The sequence below is a fragment of the Daphnia pulex genome, chromosome 12, assembly GCF_021134715.1.
Source record: "Daphnia pulex isolate KAP4 chromosome 12, ASM2113471v1".
NCBI lineage: Eukaryota > Metazoa > Arthropoda > Branchiopoda > Diplostraca > Daphniidae > Daphnia > Daphnia pulex.
In genome coordinates, this window is record NC_060028.1 from 785,147 (window position 1) to 811,259 (window position 26,113).

Consider the following 26,113-nt stretch of genomic DNA (forward strand, 5'->3'; position numbering starts at 1 on the left):
AAAATTTCACTTAGACAAATGTGTTTGTATAAGACACTACGCTGAATGCTGGACTGGAGCTGGGTTAATTATTTACGCAAAGCTCCGACAGTCAAACTGCGAGACTGAGAGTCTGAGACTGAGTCTGTCTGAGACGTAAATAACAAATGCAGACGAACTTTTTTGAGAACTGGAAGGCAGTGATGCCAATTTACGGAGCTACGCGCCGCCTAATAAAATGTTGATTTTGTTTCAATTATGAAACTGTTGATTGCACTCTTTCCTGTTATCTAATACTGTACAAAATTAATAAAAAATAAAAAATCTGTCTCAATAAATTTCACTTCCATGGCGTATTCGAAGATGCGCATTCTATAAAATCCAAAATACAACCAAAATTCCTGGAGAGAATCGTTGATTTCTCGCGGCAGAAGATAGTAACTAATCTCTCGGCTGGGTGGAGGGATGGAATTGGGTGTTCGTACGCGGCTAACAAGTGTGAGAGCAAGGCAGAATTTTGGGCAGAGACCGTCGAATGCTATTGTAGTATTGCATTGGGCACAGTAGCGATATTCTTCCCACTTAGAATCGCCATTGATGGACGAATCAGATTGAGGAAAAGTTATTTTTAGAACGGAATAATTTTATTGAAACTGTGAGAGCGACTAAATACATTCAACATATACTAGTCGATCCCCTTTTCTTTTTAAATTAAGCACATATTAAAACCTTCAAAGAATTTCCTAGTTACCCATTTCTAGATTATGAATGAACGGATGTTCAACACCAATTTGACGACCAATAACTTAGTTTTGATAGGCACTTCACGAAGTTTGTAAGTTGGTGAAAAATTTTACACTTCAATTACACACTTTCAGTGGTACATTTTCAGCCGGTTTAGTCTTCGTCCGAGGATATTTGGGGATCATCGTCGCCAGAGCAGGCGCCACTTGTTTGTTCTTCATTTGAACTAGTCGGTTCAGATTCTTCGTCAGAACTTTCTTTAACTTCATCCTCCTCATGCCGAGCACGATTCTTCATAATTGTGCGATAAGATTTAAGTTCGGCTGGATTCAATGTCTAAATACAAAATTCGATTAGTTAAAAATCAACATATAAAAAGTGGACACTTGAATTTACCCTGATGAATTTTTCAAATTCATAAACATAGTCTTGATGCTTCTTTTTTTGTTCTTCAATGCACTTCTTCTTCTGTTTCTCAGACACCTTTCCCCAAAGAACATCAATTTCAGCAGGAGTAGGATTTCCCAATTTGGAATGATGCGTCATAACGTAATAAGCAGCAGCACTCCTAGAAATTAAAAATAATTCAATGGTGCCGTCACTCTACAGTACAACAGAAGTTTAATTACGTTGGTGGTTTAAGTGGTTCAGTCATCTTCTCTGCTTTGAACAACAATTGATTAGCCGCCAAAGTAGGGGATTTCAGTGTTTTTGAAGCCACTTTCTCTGTTGATGACTTCACATTGGCATTCAAAGATGGTTTGATTTTCGAAGGTGATTTCGCAGATTTAGAATCAGCATTTGCCGCGGATCTTTTGGACGGCGAATCACTTGAACGCTCTGGGGATTTTAAAGTTGCGGAAGTGGGCTTGACAGTTTTCTTTGAGGTCTCGGATGCCTTCGAAATTTTTGATTTCAACGTACTGGACGCTGACTTTTTACTTGTTGCAGACATTTCATTTTTAGACTTTTGAGCCATATTTCCATAGACCTTCTTTTTTTCTTCGCTAAGCTTGGCAAATTCTTTAGCCATTAATCTTGCGAGTTCTTGTTTGGTCAGCTTGGGATATTTGGAGGAGTACTTATCCATATTGGAATTGCAAAACATTTGAAGTGCAGAATTTGGCTTTTGAACAGTGGTCTTGGGGGGGATTTCTAAATCCTCATCACTCTCTACTTCTGACGAGGAACCAGCATCAACAGCTGTACCAATTTTTGGTTTCTTACCCACCGGCTGAAAAATAATTATATTTAATATGGTTTAAGGCTAATTAATTTAATTTCAGCAGAAACTATATTACCTGTCCATCTTCAGCCTTTTTGGCAGCCATTCGTTTCAGATTTTTCCCTACAGAACTTGACAGTTCTGCATTTCGCTGTTCAGGAGTCAGAGTTTCAAGATAAGAGGCATACTTCATTTTGTAAGAGTAATTCATCTGTAAAAATGTTATCAAGACAGAAAACAATTATAACTTTTCTCCGATTAACATTGTTTTAATAAATGTTACTTGTGTAGCTTTGTCATTGTATTTAGTCTTTTCTTCATCACTCAATTCCTTCCAGAGTCTTGATATTTCAGTCATCCTTTCTTTAGTCCCAAACTGCTTCAAAGAATTGCCCGAGAGAAGTTTTTTGGAAAATAAACTATATCCAGAATTTGGTGGTTTAACTGGTTTGCCCTCATTCCTTGAACATGAAATCTATTGAAGTCATTGTACAATATTTGTTTAATTGTAAATAATTACTTGTGTTTGATCTGTAATTCATCTTTGGTCAACAGACTCAATTTCTTTGCTGGGACATCAACATCTGGGTGCTGCGTTTTAAATTTTTCCATCTCCTCCTACAGAAAATAATGCTCAATCCTGATGCTGTAATTGTGATTTTGAAAATACAGAGGATGTTGCAGGAAAAAAGAACTTACATTAAACTCAGGTTCTTGTTCCAGAGCTTGATAAATCCACTTTAGTTTTTGTTTATCCTTCAATTCCTTGTAGGCATCTCTACACTTCTCTCTGGAATGAAAGAATAATACACAAACAAATGTAATTTGAATGAAGATTTGTTGAGAATCATGCCAAACTAAAGTTAATTTTCATAGTGCATAAAATGTCAAACCTGGCTTCAGTCAATGACATTCCTTCACCCACAAATTTTGGCAGCTTTTCATCACTAAACAGTTTGAATGGTGTCGGGGGTTTAGGAGGAACTGCCTTAGAAGTTTGTTTAGATTTTGGTAATATATAGTCTGGGTGAGCATCCCTATAAAATAATAAGGCAGAATATGTTTTGTTTTTAATTTATGGATTAGAAATAATTTTGGTTAATATTAGAAACATATTACGTACATAAACTTCTTCATCTTCTCTTGATACGCTTCTTTCTCTTTTTCCCCCAGTTCTGAATACTTTGTTTTCTTCCGATCGCTTAGTTCATGATACATTTTGGCAATAATCTTGCTCAACTCCGTCTAGTGATAAAACAAAATATTTCAATAAAATATCCAGAGGTTTTACTACCTATTTTTCATACCATTCCAAGCCCTGGTTGTTTCTCCAAAACAGCATCTTTCTGTTCCATGTAGAACAACATGTAGGAAGTTAGTGGTTTTTTAGGCTGATCAGGATGCTTCTGGTTATTCTAGAGAAAAAAATTGTGAGGCAATGCTTAGATAAATAAACTGAGTTAAAACTACCTTTCCGCCTTTGTTAAAGTTGTACCACGGTCTATCTACCCACGATGCAGCATCGTCTAAAACTTCGGCAAGGATCCGATAATGCCTCAAATGAGTCTATCGAATAAATTGATTGGTTACTTAATGATTTTAAAAAGTTACGTCTTTCGGACATGAATTTTACAACATCGTTTACTTACTTGAACATGTAACCATCGATTTTTACATTGTTCTGCAGAATAATCTTGAAATTTAATCTGAAAATAAAGGACATTTGTCAGGTAAGCTCATTGGACTAGTCTTCACAAACTTAGAATTACTAAAAATAACTTACGGAATCCCAATTTAAGTGGTTCACACGCGATTCGTACTTCATGGCATCTTCTTTCGGACATGCTTTTCGGATACGCTTGAAAAGCTCGAAGTCGTCACTCTTAGGCCATGCTATAATTAGAGAATAATGACACGTTGATCAACACAACAACGTGTTCAGTTTTATTACGTAAAGGGGTCCCATTTTTTTCTTCGTCCTCATCCTCTTCGTCTTCTTCCACTTTGTCATCCATTTCTTCGTCACCATCTTCTTTCTCTTCCTCCTCATCTTCTCTTTCTTCGTTATCTTCGTCTTCGGGCTCTACTGTAAAAAAAATAACAAAATAAGATTACATAACATGTTTATAGTAAATGCACATACAATTTCTATACTTATTGGTATAAAAATAATTCAGAAATTATTACAGTCAAAACATCTAACTGATTATTACTAATATAATTGTAAAACGGGGGATGGTGGTTCACTTATTACTACAACCGTATTAGGCGTACGTTAAATAAAAAAATTATTGAAATAGTACCAAGAGGTGAATTTGAATTTTCATCTGGTATTGGACTGGAAGGTACTTTGGGCTTTTTAGAACCTAAGAAAATGACAAAATAGCAAGTATTAACAACAAAAACAAATCTAGCTGTAAAACTGATAATAATTAACAATGTCACTGACTTTCATTCTTTCGCGCCATTGCAGAAGGGGTTGATGAAGTCGATGCAACAACCTTATCTTCAAGATTTTTGGTTCTTGACGTTTTTGGTTTTCTTTCGTTAGCCATTATAACAGATCTGAAATGTAAAACAAAAATTGATGAGCCAACACTTAGACTTGGATAACAGGGTAACCGTTTTTAATGAGCGAAGTGGATCGATAAAGCAATTTTTTTATAAATCAAAAGCATTTGCATAATTTCAATGAAAAACTAAAGGGCTAAACTTAACTTTAATTTCACTATCGGTACTACAAAACCATAAGAAAATTACTGCGAATGTTAAAACATGCGCGGTCATTGGCGAGAGACTCTCATACGAGGCCGACAAGATGAGCCCGGAGACCCGCCATGTTTTCATGGAAACCTCGCTTGACGCTTCAGCCACTTATTCTAAAAATTCGAATGGCCATGCCACTTACAATAAAACATCATAACACAGTTAATGATTTCTTCAGATGGGAGAGAGGAAACAAAATAAATGTTTTCCTGTAACTAAAAATGCACGAAACAGATTTTGTAGAGTTTCACATGAGCACAATGAATGTTTGGCTCAGTAGTTCAAGTAAGGGTAAAGAGTTAATGACGTTGAATGCCCAAATCCAATTCAATAGGTACCACGTAACAAATGAAACACTGGATTCCTGTAACTAAAAATGCACGAAACAGATTTTGTAGAGTTTCACATGAGCACAATGAATGTTTGGCTCAGTAGTTCAAGTAAGGGTAAAGAGTTAATGACGTTAAATGCCCAAATCCAATTCAATAAGTAACACATAACAAATGAAACACTGGATTCCTGTAACTAAAAATGCACGAAACAGATTTTGTAGAGTTTCACATGAGCACAATGAATGTTTGGCTCAGTAGTTCAAGTAAGGGTAAAGAATTAATGACGTTGAATGCCCAAATCCAATTCAATAGGTAACACGTAACAAATGAAACACTGGCTGGACAAAAGATGAACAGAGACAACTTTTTTCCCTTGAGATACCTCATTATGCATAGAAGACCAAAAATCCAGTTCCACTTGTTAAGAGTTCCACTTCTTTGTTTCAACCACGTGTCAGAGGGCGGGATACTCTAATGATTGAGCAGTCAATGAACAAAAGAAACCTGTACTTGAACGTACTATTACGTCAATTGATTAATCAAAATTTCACTTAGTCAAATGTGTTTGTGGACACTATGCTGAATGCTGGACTGAAGCTGGGCTAATTATTAACGCAAAGCTCCGACAGTCAAATTGTGAGCTGCTGTGAGACTGAGACTGGCGTAAATAGCAAATGCAGACGAATTTCGTGAGAACCGGAAGGCAGTGATGCCAATTTACGGAGTTACGAAGCCGCCTAATAAAATTTTGATTTTGTTTCAAATATGAAACTGTTAATTGCATTCTCTCCTGTTATCTAATACTGTTCTAAAATTATAAAGAATACAAAATCTGTTTCAATAAACTGCACTTCCATGGCTTATTCGAAGATATGTACATTCTATAAAAATCAAATGCGGACTCAGATTCTGGGAAAAACGTAAAATTCCCTTCCCTTAATTATTTGGTCTGATCCTTTGACGCGCGTGCACATCAAAATTGGTTGGTGCGTAGACATTTCTGAAATTCCCGGTTTTCACGTGGCGGCAAATGTCCTCGTGATAACAGCAAAGAATTCGCATTGAAGACTTTCAGTCTTTCCTATATGGTAATAAAATGAAGTGTCGTACAAGGTCTGAGAAGAAAGCGTCTAGGTTTTTCCAGTCAAAACCTGTAAGATAATTAATGCATAAAGTCTGGAATCCGGAGCCCATCGATCCGTGACTGAGCTGCGCTATGGCATTCTGCGTCGGTCAAACAAAGTAAATTTAGACATGGCGAAAGATGTCAAACCCAAAATTGTCTTCGTAGAGAGTTGATCAAAGACGATCCAAAAAAGAAAAGAAAAAACGATCTGGGACAACCGTAGAAGGCGTTTCGATCGAACTCGTCGCATCATAATCTTGATTATTTGACGCTTTCACGACCGGCCGTAATCAATTTGGTATAAACAATTCAACGATGCCCCACTGACCAGCCCCAATACCGTCTATGGTGCGTGCATTACAAACTCCAACACAAAAACAGGAAATTTCGATTTCTCAAAATACGAGTCGAAACATTTCGCTTCCTGAAATGATTTAAAAATTTGTACACCAATCAAATTATAATTACAATTATAAATATCAGTGATTTCTTATTCTTTAAGCAATGCTATGCAGAAGTCGTGTTGCGTTGTTCCAAAATTCTTGAACTAGGCGAATTCCGCTTGTCATTTCGATACGATGTTTTGAATTAACGCATATTCGAAATGTTTTGCAAATGACAATTTAATCGACGGTTTCAGATTGGCGATGTTGGCTGCTTGAACCTCTTCGCTTTGAGGACGATTACAGGGGACTTCCCAGCAGTAGGCGAATCAAAGAATAGATGGATGGAAACCTGTTGGAAATTTTTGGAAAAATTTTCGACCGCGTTGTTCAATTAACGTGCCCAAGTACTCAAGCTAAAACCAGTTAAGAATAGAAACGTTACAGACGAAAGATCGACACACTAAAAACCTATAGTCTCGTAGGAACGCATCTAAAAAGGGAAAAGGAATATTTTAATTTCCCGTTAACTTTGACCGATTTTTTCAAACAAAACTCTTAATTTGAACAAAAATAAAAACAGGAAGATGAGAGGTCATTTTCTCTGGTTGCAAATGAAACCCCCTGAGGTACATAAAGAAGATGAAAGCTAGAAAAAAATTCAGTTTTCTCCTTAACCTCATCGCTGACACTCCTAGTTTTCACTTCGAACTTACCGTACAATCGCAAAGTGTCCCAATACAATATCACGGCGTATACAATAAAGCCGCCATCGACATACGTAAGCTTGTGTGTACGGTACATCAGGATGGCTGGTGTATTTTCAAGATTCTTGGTCACTTTGCTGTTGTCAGTTGAATTTAGTGCCCAGCAGCAGAGTTTCTTACCAGGAAATAGTACAGCAGAATTGACCCAACTGTCGACCAAGCAAATGATTAGCAAGACCTCATTGTCTCCTGAATTGTTTCAACATCAAATAAAGGACAGGAAGTCTTACAAAAGTAATCAAAAGGAACCGAACAAATTTTCTGAACTCACCAAGAAAATGAAGAAATGGTTGAAAACAAAAGACGAAAAAGTTAATGTGGAACATTTGGTAGTGGTACATGGTATCCCTACACCTGTCGTCGATCGGACGTTTCCAATAAACGGAACGATTCCGGAAGATGGCTGCAGCTCCACTTCCGTGCGTTTCGATGACGGAAACTGCTATCCACTGATGGGAAGGAAACCTTGCGGCGACCCTACAAGGTATCTCATTGTTGATCCTCACACATTCAAGGTATGCAAATCAAATGTTATCCGACAAACAGCTGCGGAGATTAAGCAAGAAAATGTTATCAGGGACGGTGCGTTTCGCGCCCTTGCGGAAGAGACAGGGTCTTGGTCAAACGTACGGGACTTTGTCACGACATCAACGACAGATCCGAATGCGAAGGAGGCCGACGACTTTTCTATTCGCCTTACGGAGAACCCGTATGCGATTGCCCAGTCGGAGAGTATCCATTCCCGAACCCTCGGAGTGATTGTGTTGGGCTTTTTACACAAGGTAAGCAAATTGTTCGGCATTTTTACCATGTCTCACATTATCGTTAATTCCTGATAGGACCCTGTCCCTATGGGCAAGTCGTTGCCATTTCTCCTGACGGTTCTTTGAAATGCATGACATCCAAATGCCCCTCAATCTATGATGGCGATGAATATTTTTGGAAGCAGAAGCCATTGGTGCCGACCAACGACGGGAAATGTTATGAACTCGGCTCAACTGGCCGATGTTCAAAGTATGACGACATCGCACCTCTGCTGTTGGGTCTCGACATTTTGAAGAACGAATTGACGTGTGTCGACATTAACGATCCTTCGTCACCCTATTTCTTTTCCCAAGAAGAAAACGATCTACTCGACAGCCTTTACGAAACCTTCTATCAGGATTACAACTTTTTCCAAATCTATCTGGTCCACCAGATTCTTGAGCATGAAAACGAATTGAAATACGGTAAGAAGAAGAAAAAGGCTCCTAAAGGAACGTACGAAAGCAGACTATCGGGGCCGAAATGGAACTCATCAGCTGGTAAAGGATCTCCCGTCATATCTTGTGGGACTGGTAGTGGTCAAGGAAAATGCAACCATTTCCAAACGTACGAAAAATTTCACATTTTAAAATTATCTTAATTATAATAACCACTTGTGAATGTGATTACGCAGATGGGAATCGCGGAATTTTAACCCAAAACAACCAATCAAATTCAAAGAGGAAAATAACAATGGATGTTTGGGTGGTGGAGTTCCAAACAAGCAGAACGGAAGTTGTCAAGCAAAGTTCCGAGAATAATTTGGACTATAAGACAATAAATTGGACGCCACAGAAAATGCAGTTGCCCAGAAATGTTTTTGTCGATTTGTTTTTCTTTATTCTGTTAACTCTGCTAATAACTTAATAAAAATACTAAATATATGTCTATTATTCTATTAAGGAAAAGAATATTTATTGGACAGATTTAAAATATTCCGACTTGAAGTATATTTCTATTCGGAATTTTCATTGCAACGCGCAAGTCTTTTACGAAATACTCTAAATGTTTACGACTGAATGTTTTGCAGCGGTTAGATTTTTTTTACCTACAGCCTACACCAATAGACAAAATCCTCCAAACGAAACAGGACACGCGTTAACAAGATGACAACAAACTGACAACTGGCTCGTTTAACAAGACATTTTACGAAGTGTCACTTTCAATTATTACTTATAAATAGCTATACTCGTCAAATTGGAAACTATCAAGGCTGGAAATGGTCTCTGAACAAGTGGCGGGCGATGATTGTGTCATTACGTTGGACGTGGAAAGGTCATTATTGCCAGGGTGTGTTTGCTGAATAACATTTCCGTCGGCAAGCGTTATTAGGGGTTCTCGTTGGAAAATGATTTTGATGTGGGACCACAAGAATTTTCGAACGTCTCGATTCAAAAGAATAAAATTCACGAAAATAAAAACCCCGCGCGATAAGTTAAGCTGCTGGCAACACTCTAAGAAATAATACACACCTACGTGCGATCCGTCCAATCGAAAAGTCAGATACGAGATGAATTCAAATATCCACGGAATTCCGGTGATGAAAAATAGTTTAACCGCCATTTTCAAACTGAATTAAAATGAATTTTCTAATAAATGTCACAGATGAATTCCTTAATGATGCACTTACTCTTCCTGCTCTTTGGAGGCTGTAGAAATCTTTCGATTAGAACGGATAGCCACGTCTTGTTGTCTTTTCCAGCAATACATCAGGTTGGAATTGAACATCAAACTCAGGAAAAAATAAATGTCAAGTAATAGCAGAATGCCGATAGGAACGTGATAGAAAATCATTTGCGATATCGAATTTCCTACAAATGTTCCCAAAGAAGTTTCAATAATAAAATATCTATAGAACCGTTAAGAAATGAAAACTAACCATCAGGAAACCAACAGCGGTCGTAGCCAAAGTTAGGATTGACAGTATCGGAGACACCCAATGACGTAGACCGAAATTGTGCGATGATTGTAGTGATCGTTGCCAAGATTGGAACACCCCAACCGAACGCTGAATAAGGAGTGAATAACCTATCGTTGGTGACCTTAAAGGATCCGCTGGAAAACGCTTTAAAAATAATTTTTGACTTATTGACCTCATTAATTAATTAAATAGATATTTACCTAAAGATGTGGTAGTAGTCAAAACAGTACACCGTTAGCCACGAAAACGAGGCTATCAACGACGAGTAGGCAATGTAGCCTGTTAGGCAAATAAAAATCAAATTTGACCAAATATTATCAGAAATCGGAATAATAATTTTACCAATGGCGATACATGAGCTTCTATTTGATTCGACAAGCTTTAGTTGAATTAGAGCTAAGCAAGTAAACGCCTAAAATGAAAAAAAAAATTAATAATAGTAATAATAATAATAATTACACTGTAATCTAGTCAAATGCCTATTTAATAATACTAAGGCTAATGATATGACGTGACAAAGTAAAATACGGCCGGTTAACATCATGGCCATGGTAGTAGTTCTACTTGTTCTTCTATTTGTCTTTCCTCCAAAAGCAGTTATAACTAACTTTGCAGACCCTGCGAAATGGAACAAGTTTCAAGTTTTAGCGATAAATTGGCTGAATAAAAGAAAGCGGATGGATTTACCTGAGGCTGGAACGAAAAAATAAATAATAAATGTCGCCAATAAACCCGCAGTAGAAATCAACAGAATTACCGGACGATAAATTTCAAAAGGTTCAACGGTAATGCAATGGAACACTTGCGCGTTATAAACAACGGCCTGCTCATATCTTGTAAGTCCACACAAAAAGGGTGAATTTTAGATTTGAGGTCCCAGTAATTTTCAACGAACGTGTGGAGCAGAAATGAAAGTTCATTTTTTGAATCATTTCGGAATATCGGAGTGTCTTTAGAATTATTGGCAAATAATAGGGGAATCGCTTGTTGAAGTTGATCAGATCTGCAGGAACCATTGAACGTTGTGTTGGGGTTGAAGATGACACTCCAAATTTTGAAATAATTCTTGAAATCTTTGTTAATGGAATCCAATATAATCTTGGCTGGTTCAGTGGGTTCGTCCTCATATTCCTGGCTGGGCCACCACCATAGAGGTTGACAGATATATTCCTCATCCATTACGTGCCCATATGGACAACATTTGGGGATTTTTAATACAGTAGGATTACCATGTTGACTGTCGTTATTCGGGTAATTAAACACGGGTGCACTAATTGTGGTATCAGTAAATGTTGGTTCAGTGAATGTTGGTTCATTGAATGTTTGTTCAGTAAATGGCGATTCAGTCAATTCAGATCTATCAATGAGCTCTGATTCCATAAAACTTGGCTCTTCACCGGAGCAGTGCATGGCGTAGGTTGATGTAGAAGGTAAACTGGTGTAGTAATCAAACTCTACCATGTCGTCCAAACAGTAATCTTCTATAGAGACTAGTAGATTGCTTGAGTTGCCTTTCCTGCCGCTCATCTTGATTTCCAAACTACCGTTGGAGTGCAATTGGAATTCCGTGGTAAGAGGTGGGTTGGAGCAATTGACAAGGCCAAAACGGAAGAATAAATCATTGGACTTTTCATTTAACTGGAGATTTTCAAAGAATCGCGTCACGAGGCCTTGATTTTCCCTGCATCTGGGCCTGCCTTCAATTGCAGAAAGACTGTTTAAGGATTCACTTTGACGGCAGCATTTCCGGATCACTCTTCTTCCATTGAATTTTGATGCAAACAGTTCCGCATCTTCGTCAGATTGTAAAAAATCTAAACGCAATTTTCCCGAGTTGTCAATAGCAATTGTGGGGAATCGGATTGGCATAGAACATACGACAGCAATTCTTTGTACCTATAATTTAATAGCATATATTTAAAATTCAAATTCAAGGAAAATAAATTTCGTTATACCTTCGTGAAATTCCGTTTTTCCGTATAGTCATCGATGCAATATTTGTCGTACTCTATGATGAGAAACTTATGCGGAACTAACAGCTGTCCAGAAGAAAGGGCGTAGAAGACATCTCCCATTCTTAGCCAAGGTTCCAAGTAGTCCAAAATAAGTCCGCCACTATCCGGCGTGCAATTACGTGGAAATCCTACATCGACTTTGACATCTTCAATGCTGTATTGGGATGGATAATTTTGTTTAGATCCCAAGAAAATTCCACGTGATTTGTTAAGGGCTGGAGATAGAGGATGGCTGCTGCTGACCGAATACTTGACGCACCGATCAGCATCAGGAATTTTTTCCCCCGCATTATAATTGTATAATCGTCCCGGGCCACAACATTTTCGTATCACGAACTTATTTTTCGATCTTTTCTCATGCAATGGAATTGTAAAAAATGGAGTCAGCGCAATTGTACAACAACTCAAGAAAGCTTCAAATACCCATTGACTGAAGGGGCCGGAATTGGCCATGGCAGGGTTATAAGTGACGAGTTTGGCGAAGTAGATTGTAATTGAATTGTTGCTGCGATAACAAACTCTTGCAGCACCAGGATAAGTGAAATGAGGCTGAAAAAAATCATTTGACTCAAACCCATTGTTAATTTGTCTTAATCCACAAATTAAAATGTTACACAATTGTATGATAAACCACAGCACCGTAAGTTCTTGCTGTAAAAACAAAGGGAAAGGAAACAACTATTTAACATGTGGTTTGCACCAGAAAAGTTGAACTTATCACACCCGCAGTCAGCCCACACCGACTCTCTCATGGAACAGCGTGAAAGAAACTGAGAGTCATGTAGAGTTTGCTTGAACATTTTAAATAGGGATTCAGTTTGAGCAACCTTTCAGTTTCTATATTTGGGCACTCATTCGTACAAGTGAGCTATGAAGTTATTTAGTTAATGTACGTTGAACGATATACATAGTACTTCAATTATCAATTACTGAGTCGGTAGCTTTACACACAAAAAACGAAGGTAATCATCATCTTTCGTCGTTTGATTTTTCGTTTTCTTCAAATCTTAAAGCAACGTCAAATCTCATTCACATTTTTGTTCACGCATTTGGTTAACGACCAAATTCAGAATAAACCAAACTTGTTCCGTCTTCGATTTTTCAAGGGCAACTAGCTAAGAAAAAAAGGAAAGCGACTTTGGAAAAAGAATAGCTAGATATTTGTGACAAATTCTCCTTTTTGAAAAAATTTTAGGGACAGGATATTCCTAACAAGGAAGAACGAAATTGCATCGCCACAAGCGTGCAACAAGCCGTCTAACCTGGTTTTGTAAATGGCTGTGGACATATTAAAAATCTATGACGGCCAGTGTTCATCGACTGGCCCTACGACTGGCCCTATGACTGGCCCGTAAAATTGGGAATGAACTAATGAGCCGCTTACCTTGAATCAAAGCGGAATCCGGAAGTCGAATTTCGATGAAGAGTTGACGGACTTGACAGCACGAGGCTTGACTAGATCTAGATGCAAAATAAATTGTAGAAGATGCAAGTTGTCTGTGGTGTAGATATACACTAAAAAACGGGTTCCCTCCCAGCATATTGACACTTTCTGCATTGAAGGACATTAGTAGTACACTAACACATTAAATAGTAGTATAGTCAGTAACATTGGAGTAAATAAACTTAAGTGAATAAAATACTAAGTCTGCCAACGCCCAATCTTGGGGTCAGGGACCATTCCACGCACCAGCGGACAGGTGTAAAAGGGAAACCATTTCGAAAAAAATCTGGTTTTAACTAGAAATTATTTCTCCTAAAATTTATATAAGTAAATCATTAGCTTAAATATGGATCTTAATTAAATCAATTCACCTGTTTTGGGATTCGCCTCGTCACTAGCCGAAAAATAAGTCCAATTCGAGGAATATACGTCAGTCAGTTACGGAGCATACCTTGGTATAAGCCAACAGGAAAGTAAAACCAATTGAGATAAAAATGTTTCGGTAACAAAAGAATAATTGTCTTTATACCGACGTCTGAGGTTTCTATTGTCGTTTGGTTGGAGGGAGAAACTGCCAAATGGGAACCGGTTCCGTGGAAACAAAAATTCGAAAAAATTCTATTCCAATTTCTTTAGGCTTGACTGAAATCGGTTGAGAAAAGAAACGCGTGCAAGTGAAACAAAAAAATGCCGAAAAATGAGCAACAACAACAACAAAAAATACGAAAACCTCATAAGATGCATACAGTCCTACAAAACAAAACATTTGATTTGCCCTAGTATTAACTTTCACCCATTCTTTTAAGATCGCCCCAGTTAAACGGGGAATCCCAGGAAGGCTTTCTCCGATAGCAAATACACTTTGAGCTGTCGCCACAAGACAGGGGTTTCCAATCCGCTTCAACTCTGGCGATCTGCGCAGCAACACAGTTTGAATCTATACAGGATAGGATGGATGCGGTTATCGTAAGTCTGGCCGTTTTAATCTTATCAGTGATGACCATTCTACTAGGTTCCAGTGTCCAGCACTAGAGAATTCAACCACCATCGCACAGGATTATTCCAGCAATCGTCGATTCAATACATGACCCCCCCCCTCCTAACATACCAAATAAAAGACCGAAATCTTAGAAACGCAAAGGACAAAGCAGATTGGCGAAATTAACAACAAAATTTGACGAGGCGGTCGAGGAAAAAACAGAAGTAATTAGAACAAGAAATATTTGATTTGGACCACATGGTAAACATATAATAGATAATTCCATCCATTTTCTATCAGACGCTTTTAGCTATAATGGATCGATTCCGGAATACGGATGCAACCCAACCCTTCTTATTAATAACCATACGAGTGTAGAACTTTCTGTCATCTTTGAATTGCCATGGCTAGCTCGCTAAGAAAAAAGAAATCGACCTTGGATGAATAGAAAATATTTTTACAACTTCGTTAACTTACTAGTTTGATTACCAACTTCACAAAATACTGAAGGGGAATCCCAGTGGAAAGAGGAAAGAGTAAGTTTCGATACTGTTTAAAAAAAGTTCACAATTTCAATTTCATTTCCAATTACCGAGCGGAAGCGAAAAGATGGGCAAAAAAAGCTACCAATCCTAACTAGATAAATTACAATAATTATGCCTAATAAAAACAGAGGATCATTATTCTTCGATTGGTTGGGAAAATAGGAAATATACGAGATATGGCGATTTCTTTAAATCCGTCATTGTTCCAGTTGCATGGGTTAGATAAGTGGCGAACTAATAGGTCGCTTACCTTGAATCATAAAGGGCAATCCGGAACTTGATTCTCGTTGAAGCGTTGATAGACTTGACGATAACACGAGCCCATCATGGCTATAGTTGGCAATGGAAGATGCAACCGGTCTGCGGTGTAGAAATACGACAAAAATGGATTTTCCTGCCAGCACATCAGCACGTTCTGCATTGAGGGATATCAATACTACACTAAATATAAGTGAACACAGTAACCTTGAAGTAAATACGTTACTTTGCCTATTAAACAAAGTGTGAAACGCCCAGTCTGTCCAGAAATATAGGAATCGAACCATTCCCCACATCGATGGTCAAATAAAGGAAAGCATTTCGAAAATCTGGTTTAAACCAGATTTTTTTCCCCCAAATATACAAGTAAATCCTTAATGAATATTATTTAAATGAAACCATTTCACCTGTATTGGAATTCTTTTCATCTTATTTGTCGCCTTGTCGGTAGCTGAGAAATTGTGAAAAGTTCCAACCTGGAAAGGCTGAAATAAATAAAAAGCAGATTAAGACCAACTTTGCGATGCTATCATGTGCCGATGACAAGAATAATTACCTTTAGGCCAGACGTCTGAAGCGTCCTCGTCTTGTTGCTTTGAGGGAGGCTTCACTTATCAACAGGAACCGGTTGTCATCATCAACGATGGAAACTACACACAAATTCTCCACCAATTTTTCTGGTCTTTATTCTCAAAGTAAAACAAGTTGAGAAAAGAAACGCGTGCTCGTGAAAGCTGTCGGTTATGAGTGACCCAATAATAACCGATACTCATCTGTACACATCTAAAAAGGGGAAAAGGAAAGTTTTAATTTACCGTTAACTTTGGCCGATTTTGTTTACACAGAACGTCTCAATTTGAATTGTTTTAAACGGAAGATGAGAGTAGTACAGATTTTATCCGTTTGCACTGCACATCAATTGGGTAATGATTTTTGTTAATTTTGTTAACCTGTGATTTGCCTTACATAATTAAATGGTGCCTGCTCGGGTGCCTGTTTGTGATGACAGGTCAGTATCAAAACTTGCACATGTTGTGGCTACGATGACTGGCTCAGGCGTAAATCTGCACAAAGGTAAAGGTTAGATAGAACAAACAAACTCTGCCATGCATCAACAATGGCATGCATGATAAATGCTAGTCTGGCACGTCTATTTCAAGTCTGGCATCAACATTTCACAAATTTGGAACAGGTTTATTAACTCTTATTTTGTATAAGCTCTCAAAATCATTCAATTCACATATTTACCTAAGAAACAGCATGATGATGCTGGAGACTGGAGTGGAGTGTGTATGGGGAGTTCACGACATAACAGTTCACATGACGACCACATTTTATTTCTTTCTGCTATATATTTCTCTTGCAGCAATGCAGCCACGTACACGTTACTACCAGATCAGTGATCCGTTCAGTTTTCTATAATAAAAAATATCTGAAACTTCGTCTCTTTAGTCTTTTATGCTTTTTCGAAACTGTGTAACAAAATGAAAGCAGACGACACAAATATTCAAATTAACCATTAAGATATCGATATTTAAAAAATCCGGACTTTCCCGCCTTCCCATCCAAAAACAGAAAACAGTAATTTAGATTTCTCAAAATACGAGTCGAAACATTTTTGTTTTAACGCTTATTCAAACAATTTGGCAAATGACAAATTGACAACTTAATCGCCCATTTCAAATTGATGATGTTGGCTGCTTGAACCTCTTCTCTTTGAGGACGAGTGAAGGAGAAAAGGGGACTTCCCGGGTGAATATAAGGAAATGTATGGAAACCTGTTACGGTAATTGAGCCATAGGAAATTTTTTGAAAAGTTTTCGTCCACCTTGTTCAATTGTCGTGCACCTGCACTAGCTCTAGTTAAAACCAGTTCAGAATAGAAACGATGTCGGAGACCGAAATCAACGACAGGTACGACGGTACGAGTGAAAATGAGGCCGCCGTCTTTACTATTCGCCTTACGGAGATCCCTAATGCGGTTGTCCCGTAGGACAAGTATATCCATTCGCTTATATTCACCTCGGGACAATTGTGTTTTCGCTCTTTTCACAAATAAGTAAATTGGTGAGCATTTTTACGTTGTTTCACATTATCGTTCATTCGTAACAGGAACCCTGTCAATACGGGCAAGTTCTGTGAGGTGCGTGACACCCGAATGCTCCTCAAACCTACGATGGCGACAAATTTTTTTGAAAGCAGAAGCAACGATGACCTAGTAATAACCTATAGACTAGTGTGAACACATCAAAAAAGGGAAAACAAAAACAAAAACTGGAAAATGAGTGCTCATTTTCGTTTTCCAGTTTCTCCGGTTGCAAATGCATGCGCTAGAAAGATATAAAGAAGATGAGAGCCACGAGACAAATTCAGTTTTCTCCTGAACCTCCACGTTGAAACTACTCGTTTTCATTTCGACTTACTTATCCTACACAGTGGCAAAGTGTCGGAATTCAATTGCCATCGACTTACGTATAGGCTTGTGTGTTCCGTGCAAGATGGATAACGTTCCATTAAGTCTGTTGGCAGCTTTGCTGTTGTCAATTGCAGTTTCCTCTAGTGCCCAGCAGCAGAGTTTCTTAGCAGGAAACAGTACCCTATCGTCGTTGGCACCCAAAATTACCAGCAAGACTTCATTGTCTCCGGAAGTATTTCAACATAAGAAGATAACGGACAGATCCCACGAAAGCAACGACATCGACGAGGAACCGAACACTTTCAATCGACTGAGAAAGAAAATGAAAAAGTGGTTGAAAAAACAAGAGAAAAAGGAAGTGCAAAATTTGGTAGTTATACCCCGCGATCCTACACCCATGATCGATCAGTCATTCCCCACATCAGGATCGATCCCGGAAGACGGATGCGACTCCACTTCCGTGCGGTTCGACGACGGAAACTGCTATCCACTGATGGGAAGGAAACCTTGCGGCGACCCTACACTCTACGTCACTGTCGATCCTTATACATTCAAGGTATGTAAATTAATAATTGCCCAATGTGCGCCACCAACAATTGCGGAGATTTAAAAAAAAACAAATTTTAGGGGCGATGCACTAAGCGCCGTTGCGGAAGAGAAAGGGTCTTTGTCCCTCGCACGGGACTTTGTCACGACATTTACGACGAATCCGAATGCACGGGAGGCCGGCGACTTTACTATTCCCCATATGGAGATGCTGTATGCGATTGTCCCATCGGAGAGTATCCATTCCCTTACCCTCGGAGTGATTGTGTTGCGCTTTTACCCAAGGTAAGCTAATTGCCAAGCATTTCTTTTACAACGTCTCGCGCTATCGTGTTAAAATCAATTTCACTCGTGATAGGACCCTGTCCCTATGGACAAGTGGTAGCCATCAATTCCGATGAATCCTTGAGTTGCATGAAATCCAAATGCCCTGCAATCTACGAGAGTGACGAATATTCTTCCGATTATTGGAAGCAGAAGCAGAAGCAGCTGGTGCCGACCAGCGACGGGAGGTGTCATGAACTCGGAACTACTGGCCGTTGTTCGAATTATGACTACACATATTCGTTGTTGGGTCTCAACATTCTGAAGAACGAATTGGAATGCGTCGACGTCACCGATCCTTCGTCGCCCTATTTCTTTTCCCAAGAAGAAAACGATATCCTTGACAGCATTTTCGACGAGTTTTATACAGAGTACAACCTCTTCCCCGTCTATGTAGCCTACCTCAGTGTCAAACAGGAACATGAAGCCAAGTACGGTAAGAAGAAGGGCCCGAAAGAAACGTATGAGAGAAGACAATCCTCTCCGGGAATTGTGGCACCTTCCAACCCGAGTTGTCGGCCTGGGAGTGGACAAGGAAAATGCGGCTCTATATTAGTGTAAGAAATAATTCACAATGTTTTAAAATTGTTAATGTAATTACATTTGGATACGGTTTACACAGACCCCAAAACCAGAAACGTCCAAATAGAGGACCAGCACCGGCAAGATTCTGAAATTTTCAACTGGTTCAACTCTCGTACGTTGGTGGTGAGTGCCCTACTCGTGCTCATTAACTTGCCAAATTATTGGACGCCACAGGATGGAACTGTCCAAATATTTGCTAAATCAATTTGTTTTTCTTGTTCTGTTAGTAACTCCACTAATAAATTATAAAATTTAAAAAACGCTTATAACTGAAAATGCACTTAATTAATTTGATAAATCTACCATTGATTCAAACTTGGTTTTGCTTCTGATTTATTTTTTTTATCGACGTGTGTTTCGTGATTGTGTGGATATTACTATTTACTTGAAAGGAAATTTAAGGGGTTGGCAGAAAAAGATGAATCAATATTGACTCTATCCTAATAGACAAAAACCCCAAACGAAAGTTGATGGAGGCTTCGGCTTTTAATCAGATGTTACAAGGTTTCGTTCCTCACATCGTGTTATAAATGGGTGTACTCGTCAGCTTCGAAACACTCCAGGTTTGATGTTGTTTCCGAACAAGTGGTGGGGGTTGACTGTGTCGTTAGATTGGACGTGGATTGATCATTGTCTGTGTTTGTGTGATTCATGGCAGTGCCGTCGGCAAGCGTTGGAGGTTCCCGTTGGAAAATGCTTTTGATGGGGGACCACAAGAATTTTCGAACGTCTCGATTCAAAAGAATAAAATTCACGAAAACGAAAACTCCGCGCGAGGTGTTGATAATGACGCAGAACTCAAAGAAATAATAAAGACCTACATTTGAACCGTCCAATCTTGAAACCAGATATCCAATCAATTCGAAGATCCAAGGAATTCCGGTGATGAAAAATAGTTTGACCGCCATTTTCAAACTAAATTCGAAATGAATTTTCGTATAAGATTTCACAGATTGTACACTGTATTATGTAGTAGTGTGACTTACTCTTCGTGCTCTTTTGAGGTTGTAGAATTCTTTCGAGTAGAACGGATCGCCATAGCTTGCCTTTGCCAACAGTGCATCAGGTTGGCATTGAACATCAGACTCAGGAAGAAAAAGATGTCAAGTAATAGGAGTATGCCAACAGGAACGTAAAAGAAAGTTATTAGCGCTGACGAGCTTTCTGCAAGATGTCAATAAATTATCGATGGAACCGAATATACGAAAATGAAAACTAACCGTCAGGAAACCAACAGCGGTCGTAACCAAAGTTGGGATTGAAAGGGCTGGAGATACTCAACGCCGCAGACCGAAATTGTGCGATGCTTGTTATGGTCGTTGCCAAGAAAGGAACACCCCATCCGAATGCTGAATACGGGATGAATAATTTTTCATTGGTGACCTTAAAGGATCCGCTTGAAAACGTTTGAAAGATAATTTTTGAATCATTCGTTTACGTTTTAAAATAGAATACATTGGGTCTTTACCTAAAGATGTGGTAGTAGTCAAAACAGTACACTGTCAGCCAGGAAAATGAAGCTATAAACGCCCAGTAAGTAACGTAGCCTGTTTGAAAAAATAACAGTTTCAACTTAATTCGACATGTAAAAAGCACTTGGAATAATAATTTTACCGATGGCGATACAAGAACTTTGAAGAGATTCGACGAGCTTTAGTTGAACAATCGCCAGGCAAGTAAACGCCTAAAATACAGTATAGTGTTATTATCCCATAACCTTATTTAATTCATATTTAATCATACTAAGGCCAATGATAAGACGTGACAAAGTAAAATACGACCGGTTAACGTCTTGGCCATGGTATTCATTCCTCCTATTCCCCCATTTCCTCTATTTCTCTTTCCTCCAAAAGCAGATAGAACCAATTTGGCAGAACCTGCGAAATGTTACAATTAAAAAAAATTAAACGATAACTTGACTTAAAAATGAAAAAAAGAAAAAGAAAGTGGGTCAATTTACCTGAAGCTGGGACGAATAAATAAATAACAAATGTCGCCAATAAACCCGCAGTAGAAATCAACAGAATTATTGGACGATGACTCTTAAAAGTCTCAATGGTAATGCAATGGAAAACTTGAGCGTTATAATAAACATCCTGCTCCTGTCTGAAAAATAGTTGGTCCACACAAAACGAATTGATTTTAGACTTGACGTCCCAGTAATATTCAACGAGCGTGTGGAATGAAACTAAGACTCCATGTTTAGGATCATTTCGAAATATCGGAATGATTTGAGAGTATTGAGCAAATAAGGGTATCGGTTGTTGAAGTTGACCAGCTTTGCAAGAGCTCAACGTTACGTTGGGGATCAAGATGACGCTTAAATTATTATGATAGGTTATTAAATCATCGTTAATCGATCCTGACACAATCAAAGCTGGTTCAATAGGTTCGTCCCAAGGACGCTTGGTGGGCCACCACCATAGAGGCTGACAGGTATATTCTTCACCCATGACGTGCCCAGGTGGACAACATTTGGGAATGGTGATTAAAGTCGAATTATCATATTGATCGTCGTTGTTCGAATAAGTAGGGTCGGGTTCACTCGTGGTTGTTTCAGTCACTGGCGGATAAGTAGGTGGTGGATCGGTGCTTGGCGATTCAGTCACTTCAGATCCATCACTGAATTCTGGTTCGATAAGACTTGGTTCTTCACCGGGGCAATAGAAGGCGTAGGTTGTAGCATAAGGTAAATGGGTGACGTAACCAAACTCTACCATGTCATCCAAACAGTAATCTTCTATAGAGACTAGTCGAGTGTTTGAGTTGGCGTTAGTGTTATCCACCATGATTTCCAAACTACCATTGAAATGCAATTGAAAAACCGTGGTACGAATTGGGCGGGTGCTGCAATTGGCATGGCCGAAACGGAAGAACAAACTTGTGGAATCTTCGAGCGTCTGAAAATTTTCAAAGAAGCGCGTCACGAGTCCTTGATTTTCCCGGCACGCGGGCTTGCCATTGCTTCCAGCAAAACTGTCTAAGGATTGATGATGCCCGCAGCATTTCCGGATCACTCTTCTTCCATTGAATTTCGATGCAAACAGTTCCGCATAGTCTTCAGATTTGATGAAATCCAGTCTCAATTTTCCCGAGCTGTCGATAGCAGTTGTGGGGAATTTTTGGGTTTGCACGGAACACACGAAAGCCATTCTTCTCGCCTAAATTTTGAATATTGGAAATTTTAAATGGGAAAATTAAGAGAGTAAATTTATTATAACCTTGGTGACGTTTCTTTCGTCCGCATAGTCTTCGATGCAATAACTGTCAAATTCCAAGAAGAAAAACTGATGAGGAACTAACAACTGTCCGGAAGAAAGGGCGTAGAAGAGATCGCCCATTCTGAGCTCAGGTTCTAAAAAATCCCAACCATCCGGCGTGCAACTGCGCGGAAATCCTGGATTGACTTGGACATCTTCAACGCCGTATCCTGGTGGAAAACTTTGTTTGGATCCCAAGAAAATGTCGCGTGATTTTTTAACCGCTGGTGATTGCCGATGGCTGCTGCTGACCGAAAACTTGACGCACCGATCGGCATCTGGAATTTCTCCCGTCTTTTTAGAAACGTATAATTGTCCCGGACCGCAGCATTTTCGCATTACAAATTTGTTTTTCGACCTTAGAAAAAATTGTGTCAGTTACATTGCGCATCCGAAAATCATTGAGGTTTCAAATACCCAATGACTGAAGGGGCCGTAAGTGGCACTGGTAATGGCAGGGTCGACAGCGACGAATTCGGCGAAGTAGATTGCAACTGAAATGTCGCTGATGTGATAGTCAATTCTTGCAGCACCAAGATAAGTGAGACGAGGCTGAAAATAGTCCTTTGGCTCAAACCCATTGTTAATTTCTAAATCCACAAATGAAAAACGTTACACAATTTGACAATTGTCTTGCGCCGCAGTGACGCCACAGCACCGCAAGCTTCTATTTTTGTAAACACAAGGAAAACGGAAACAAATATCAAACACGTGTTTTTGCACGAGAAAGTTAAACTTATCACACCCGCAGTCAGCCCAACACCGACTCTCTCATCGAACAGCGTGAAAGAAACTGAAGGCCATGTTGAGTTTGTTTTAACATTTTTAATTGTGATTCAGCCATAGGGCAACCTTCAGTTTCTGTATTTGGGTAATCGTCCGCACAAGTGAGCTAAAAGTTGTTTACTTAATGTACGTTACGCATAGTCCTTCAATAATAATTACCAGTCGATATTAAGTAGCTTACACGAAAAACTAATGACATAGGGCCTAATAATCTTCTTCGCTTGATTTTCGTTTTCTTCAAATGTCAATTCTAATATACATTTTTGTTCACGCATTTGTTTAACGACCAAATTCAGAGTTCCAAACTAAACTTGTTTAGTCTTCGGTTTTTCAAGGGCAACTAGCTATTAAAAAAGAAAGCGACTTTGGAAAAAGAATAGAGGAACTTGTGACAAATGCGTCTTTTTTATAAGTTTTTAGAGACAAGATATTCCTAAAAAGGATGCACAGAATTGCATCGCCACAAGCGTGCAACAAGCTGTCAAACTGGTTTTGGGAAATAGCTGTGCGTAAATTAAACTATCGTGACGTAAAGCGTAAATTAACTACGACGGGCAGTGTTCATAGACTGGCCTTCTGATCGCCCTGATAAATTGGGAATGAACTAATGAGCCGCTTACCTTGAATCAAAACGGAATCCGGAAGTCAAATGTCGATAAAGAGCTGACGGAATTAACAGCACGAGGCACGACTAGATGCAAAATACTTTTGTGGAAGATGCAACCAGTCTGTGGTGTAGAAATACACAAGAAAACGAGTTTTCCTGCACTGTTCCAGTCACACTTTCTGCATTGAAGGACATCAGTAGTACACTAACACATTAAATATAGTAGTAGTCAGTAACATTGGAGTAAATAAACTTTTGTGAATAAAATACCAGGGGGTCTGCCAACACCCAGTCTGAGGTCAGGGACCATTGAACGCAACAGCGTACAGGTGTAAAAGGGAAACCATTTCGAAAAAAATCTGGTTTCAACTAGAAATTATTCCTCCTAAAATTTAAAAGTAAATTAGTTTCAATATTGATGTTAATTGTCCTTACTGATACTCAAGACTGAGGTTTCTTGACGTTTTGCTGGAGGGACAAGCGTCAAGCAGTCAAAAGGAACCGGTTTCGTCGAAACAAAAATTCGCCGAAATTCTCCGCCAATTTCCTTGAGCTTGACTAAAACCGGTTGAGAAATAAACCCGTGTACGTGAAAGCTGACGGCGAATGAGTAACAAAACACTTTGATAACCTCTTTAAAAGATGCACACAACCTATTTTGGTAAAATAAAACAATCCCAAAAAACATATGATTTGCCCTGTTACCTTTCACCTTCTTTTTTTTTTTTTAAATCGTTCCAGTTAAACGGGGAACAACGGGAGAAGAGAGTAGTTACTTCCACTTGGATCATCATTTCATCCGATTGGAACAACGTAGTTTTGGGGACGCTTTTGTTTATCTTTCTATAGTTTCAAAACTTCCGTCATCTTCGACTTGCCAAGATAGCTAGCTAAGGAAAAAGGAATCTACCTTGGGCTAATAGAAAAATTGTATACAATTACGTCTCTTAAAAGCTACTCGATAAATAACGATGTAAGAAATTGGCCCTTAAGGATCGATTTGAGCATAACTAGTTTGCTTACTTCACAAAATACTGAAGGGGAATCCCCTATGAGAGAGAAAGAGTTTGTTGTGATATTGTTTAAGAAATCAATTTCGTTTCTTGTTACCGAACAGAAGCAAAGAGATGAGAAACAAACTACAACTACGAGAGATGATTCATTATTAAAATTCTATCACTATCCTGGCTGGGTGGGTTAAGTGGTGAACTACTACTACGCCTTAAATCCGCTTACCTTGAATCATAGGACAATCAGGAACTCGAATCTCGTTGAAGCGTCGATGGACGATAACACGAGCCCATCATTGCTAGTTGGCAATGGAAGATGGAACCGGTCTGCGGTGTAGAAATGCTGATGTCAAATGTTTTCCCTGCTAGCACATCCACGTTCTACATTGGGCAATATCAATAATAAACTGAATCACATCACAATACAGTAACCTTGAATTAAATACGCCTATTAAACAAAGTGTGAAAACGCCCAGTCTGTTCAGAAATATAGGAATCGAACCATTCCCCACATCGATGGACAGGTAATAAGGGAAAGCATTTCGAAAATCTGGTTTAAACCAGATTTGTTTTTCTTCAAAAATTATTAAGTAAATTCTTATTGAATATTATTGAAATCATTTTACCTGTATTGGAATTCTCCTCATCTTATTTGTAGGTAGCCGAGAAATTGTGAAAAGTTCCAACCTGGAAATGTCTCGTTATTCAAGTATGTACTGCGTCTGGTAAACCTTAATTAGCCTGCCGTAACATTCCTCTGGAGGCTGAAATAAATCAAAAGCAGATTAAGACCAACTTTGCGATGCTATCATGTGCCGATGACAAGAATAATTTTACCTTTAGGCCAGACGTTTGAGCGTCCTTGTCTTTTAGCTTTGAGGGAGGCTTTACTTACCAACGGGAACCGGTTTTCATAATCAACGATAGAAACTAACACACACAAATTCTCCACCCATTTTTCTGGTCTTTATTCTCAAACTAAAACAAGTTGAGAAAAGAAACGCGTGCTCGTGAAAGCTGTCGGTGATGAGTGACCCAATAATAACCGATAGACTCATCTGCACACATCTTAAAAAGGGAAAAAGGAAAGTTTTAATTTACCGTTAACTTGGGCCGATTTTGTTTACACAGAACGTCTCAATTTGAATAAAAAACAAGAAGGTGAGAGTAGTACAAATTTTATCCGGTTGCACTGCTCCCGTGCATAAAGAAGCTGAAATCCGCAAAGAAAAGTTCAGTTTCATTTTTACATCCCTCGTCGCCACAACCTTTTTCACCCGGGCTCAACTTA

At 38.8% G+C, this 26,113-nt stretch overlaps 4 protein-coding genes across 9 annotated transcripts; 2 read left to right on the forward strand and 2 right to left on the reverse strand.

The window, feature by feature from the left end:
- Positions 1-601: 601 nt before the first annotated feature.
- On the reverse strand, positions 602-5,748 carry LOC124209724 (nucleolar transcription factor 1-like). 3 transcript variants are annotated; one of them, XM_046607866.1, is made up of 18 exons: positions 5,598-5,748; positions 5,429-5,515; positions 4,398-4,515; positions 4,252-4,314; positions 3,900-4,034; positions 3,732-3,841; positions 3,598-3,654; positions 3,419-3,514; positions 3,256-3,363; positions 3,072-3,193; positions 2,842-2,985; positions 2,648-2,738; positions 2,469-2,566; positions 2,232-2,409; positions 2,025-2,159; positions 1,353-1,957; positions 1,120-1,291; positions 602-1,059 (listed from the first exon to the last, which is right to left on the reverse strand). In XM_046607866.1, exons 2-18 carry the CDS (start codon positions 5,438-5,440, stop codon positions 877-879), a joined length of 2,427 nt encoding a protein of 808 aa, XP_046463822.1. In that variant the 5' UTR covers positions 5,441-5,515; positions 5,598-5,748; the 3' UTR covers positions 602-876. The 3 variants fall into 3 exon arrangements, with proteins under 3 accessions (XP_046463822.1, XP_046463824.1, XP_046463823.1); XM_046607868.1 differs by having other exon boundaries at positions 3,900-4,031; positions 4,398-4,513; positions 5,429-5,724; XM_046607867.1 differs by having other exon boundaries at positions 4,398-4,513; positions 5,429-5,723.
- Positions 5,749-7,224: 1,476 nt separating this feature from the next.
- On the forward strand, positions 7,225-9,028 carry LOC124209729. Its single transcript, XM_046607875.1, has 4 exons — positions 7,225-7,837; positions 7,900-8,104; positions 8,162-8,693; positions 8,761-9,028. Exons 1-4 carry the CDS (start codon positions 7,364-7,366, stop codon positions 8,885-8,887), a joined length of 1,338 nt encoding a protein of 445 aa, XP_046463831.1. The 5' UTR covers positions 7,225-7,363; the 3' UTR covers positions 8,888-9,028.
- A 71-nt stretch (positions 9,029-9,099) lies between these two features.
- Positions 9,100-25,581, reverse strand: LOC124209725. Of its 4 annotated transcripts, none has more exons than XM_046607870.1 (13): positions 25,449-25,579; positions 25,049-25,203; positions 24,083-24,197; positions 23,826-24,017; positions 22,837-23,009; positions 22,381-22,777; positions 21,120-22,320; positions 20,903-21,036; positions 20,774-20,843; positions 20,628-20,706; positions 10,006-10,181; positions 9,757-9,937; positions 9,100-9,696 (listed from the first exon to the last, which is right to left on the reverse strand). In XM_046607870.1, the coding sequence occupies exons 5-13, from the start codon at positions 22,998-23,000 to the stop codon at positions 9,300-9,302; spliced, it is 2,799 nt and encodes a 932-aa protein (XP_046463826.1). In that variant the 5' UTR covers positions 23,001-23,009; positions 23,826-24,017; positions 24,083-24,197; positions 25,049-25,203; positions 25,449-25,579; the 3' UTR covers positions 9,100-9,299. The 4 variants fall into 4 exon arrangements, with proteins under 4 accessions (XP_046463826.1, XP_046463825.1, XP_046463827.1 ...); XM_046607869.1 differs by having other exon boundaries at positions 24,083-24,408; XM_046607871.1 differs by lacking the exons at positions 9,100-9,696; positions 9,757-9,937; positions 10,006-10,181 and adding exons at positions 19,476-20,074; positions 20,146-20,323; positions 20,380-20,555 and having other exon boundaries at positions 24,083-24,408; positions 25,449-25,581.
- Positions 17,663-19,428, forward strand: LOC124209733. Its single transcript, XM_046607881.1, has 4 exons — positions 17,663-18,260; positions 18,332-18,535; positions 18,609-19,131; positions 19,197-19,428. The coding sequence occupies exons 1-3, from the start codon at positions 17,787-17,789 to the stop codon at positions 18,633-18,635; spliced, it is 705 nt and encodes a 234-aa protein (XP_046463837.1). The 5' UTR covers positions 17,663-17,786; the 3' UTR covers positions 18,636-19,131; positions 19,197-19,428.
- Positions 25,582-26,113: the final 532 nt, after the last annotated feature.

Bases quoted from the DNA above. Each gene is read 5' to 3' on its own strand.
- LOC124209725 (XM_046607870.1), bottom strand. From the start codon at position 23,000: ATGGGTTTGAGCCAAAGGACTATTTTCAGCCTCGTCTCACTTATCTTG. The intron at 20,707-20,773 runs GTAAAATTATTA...TTTTTCAAACAG, and splicing joins AAGTTCTTGTATCGCCATCG to GCTACGTTACTTACTGGGCG. The intron at 9,938-10,005 runs GTTAGTTTTCAT...GAACATTTGTAG, and splicing joins CCGCTGTTGGTTTCCTGATG to GAAATTCGATATCGCAAATG.
- LOC124209724 (XM_046607866.1), bottom strand. The intron at 4,315-4,397 runs GTCAGTGACATT...TCATTTTCTTAG, and splicing joins AATGGCGCGAAAGAATGAAA to GTTCTAAAAAGCCCAAAGTA. The intron at 2,986-3,071 runs GTACGTAATATG...ATTATTTTATAG, and splicing joins GAGAAGATGAAGAAGTTTAT to GGATGCTCACCCAGACTATA.
- LOC124209729 (XM_046607875.1), top strand. From the start codon at position 7,364: ATGGCTGGTGTATTTTCAAGATTCTTGGTCACTTTGCTGTTGTCAGTT. The intron at 7,838-7,899 runs GTATGCAAATCA...AAATGTTATCAG, and splicing joins TTGATCCTCACACATTCAAG to GGACGGTGCGTTTCGCGCCC. The intron at 8,694-8,760 runs GTACGAAAAATT...GTGATTACGCAG, and splicing joins AAATGCAACCATTTCCAAAC to ATGGGAATCGCGGAATTTTA.
- LOC124209733 (XM_046607881.1), top strand. From the start codon at position 17,787: ATGGATAACGTTCCATTAAGTCTGTTGGCAGCTTTGCTGTTGTCAATT. The intron at 18,261-18,331 runs GTATGTAAATTA...AACAAATTTTAG, and splicing joins TCGATCCTTATACATTCAAG to GGGCGATGCACTAAGCGCCG. The intron at 18,536-18,608 runs GTAAGCTAATTG...CACTCGTGATAG, and splicing joins GTGTTGCGCTTTTACCCAAG to GACCCTGTCCCTATGGACAA.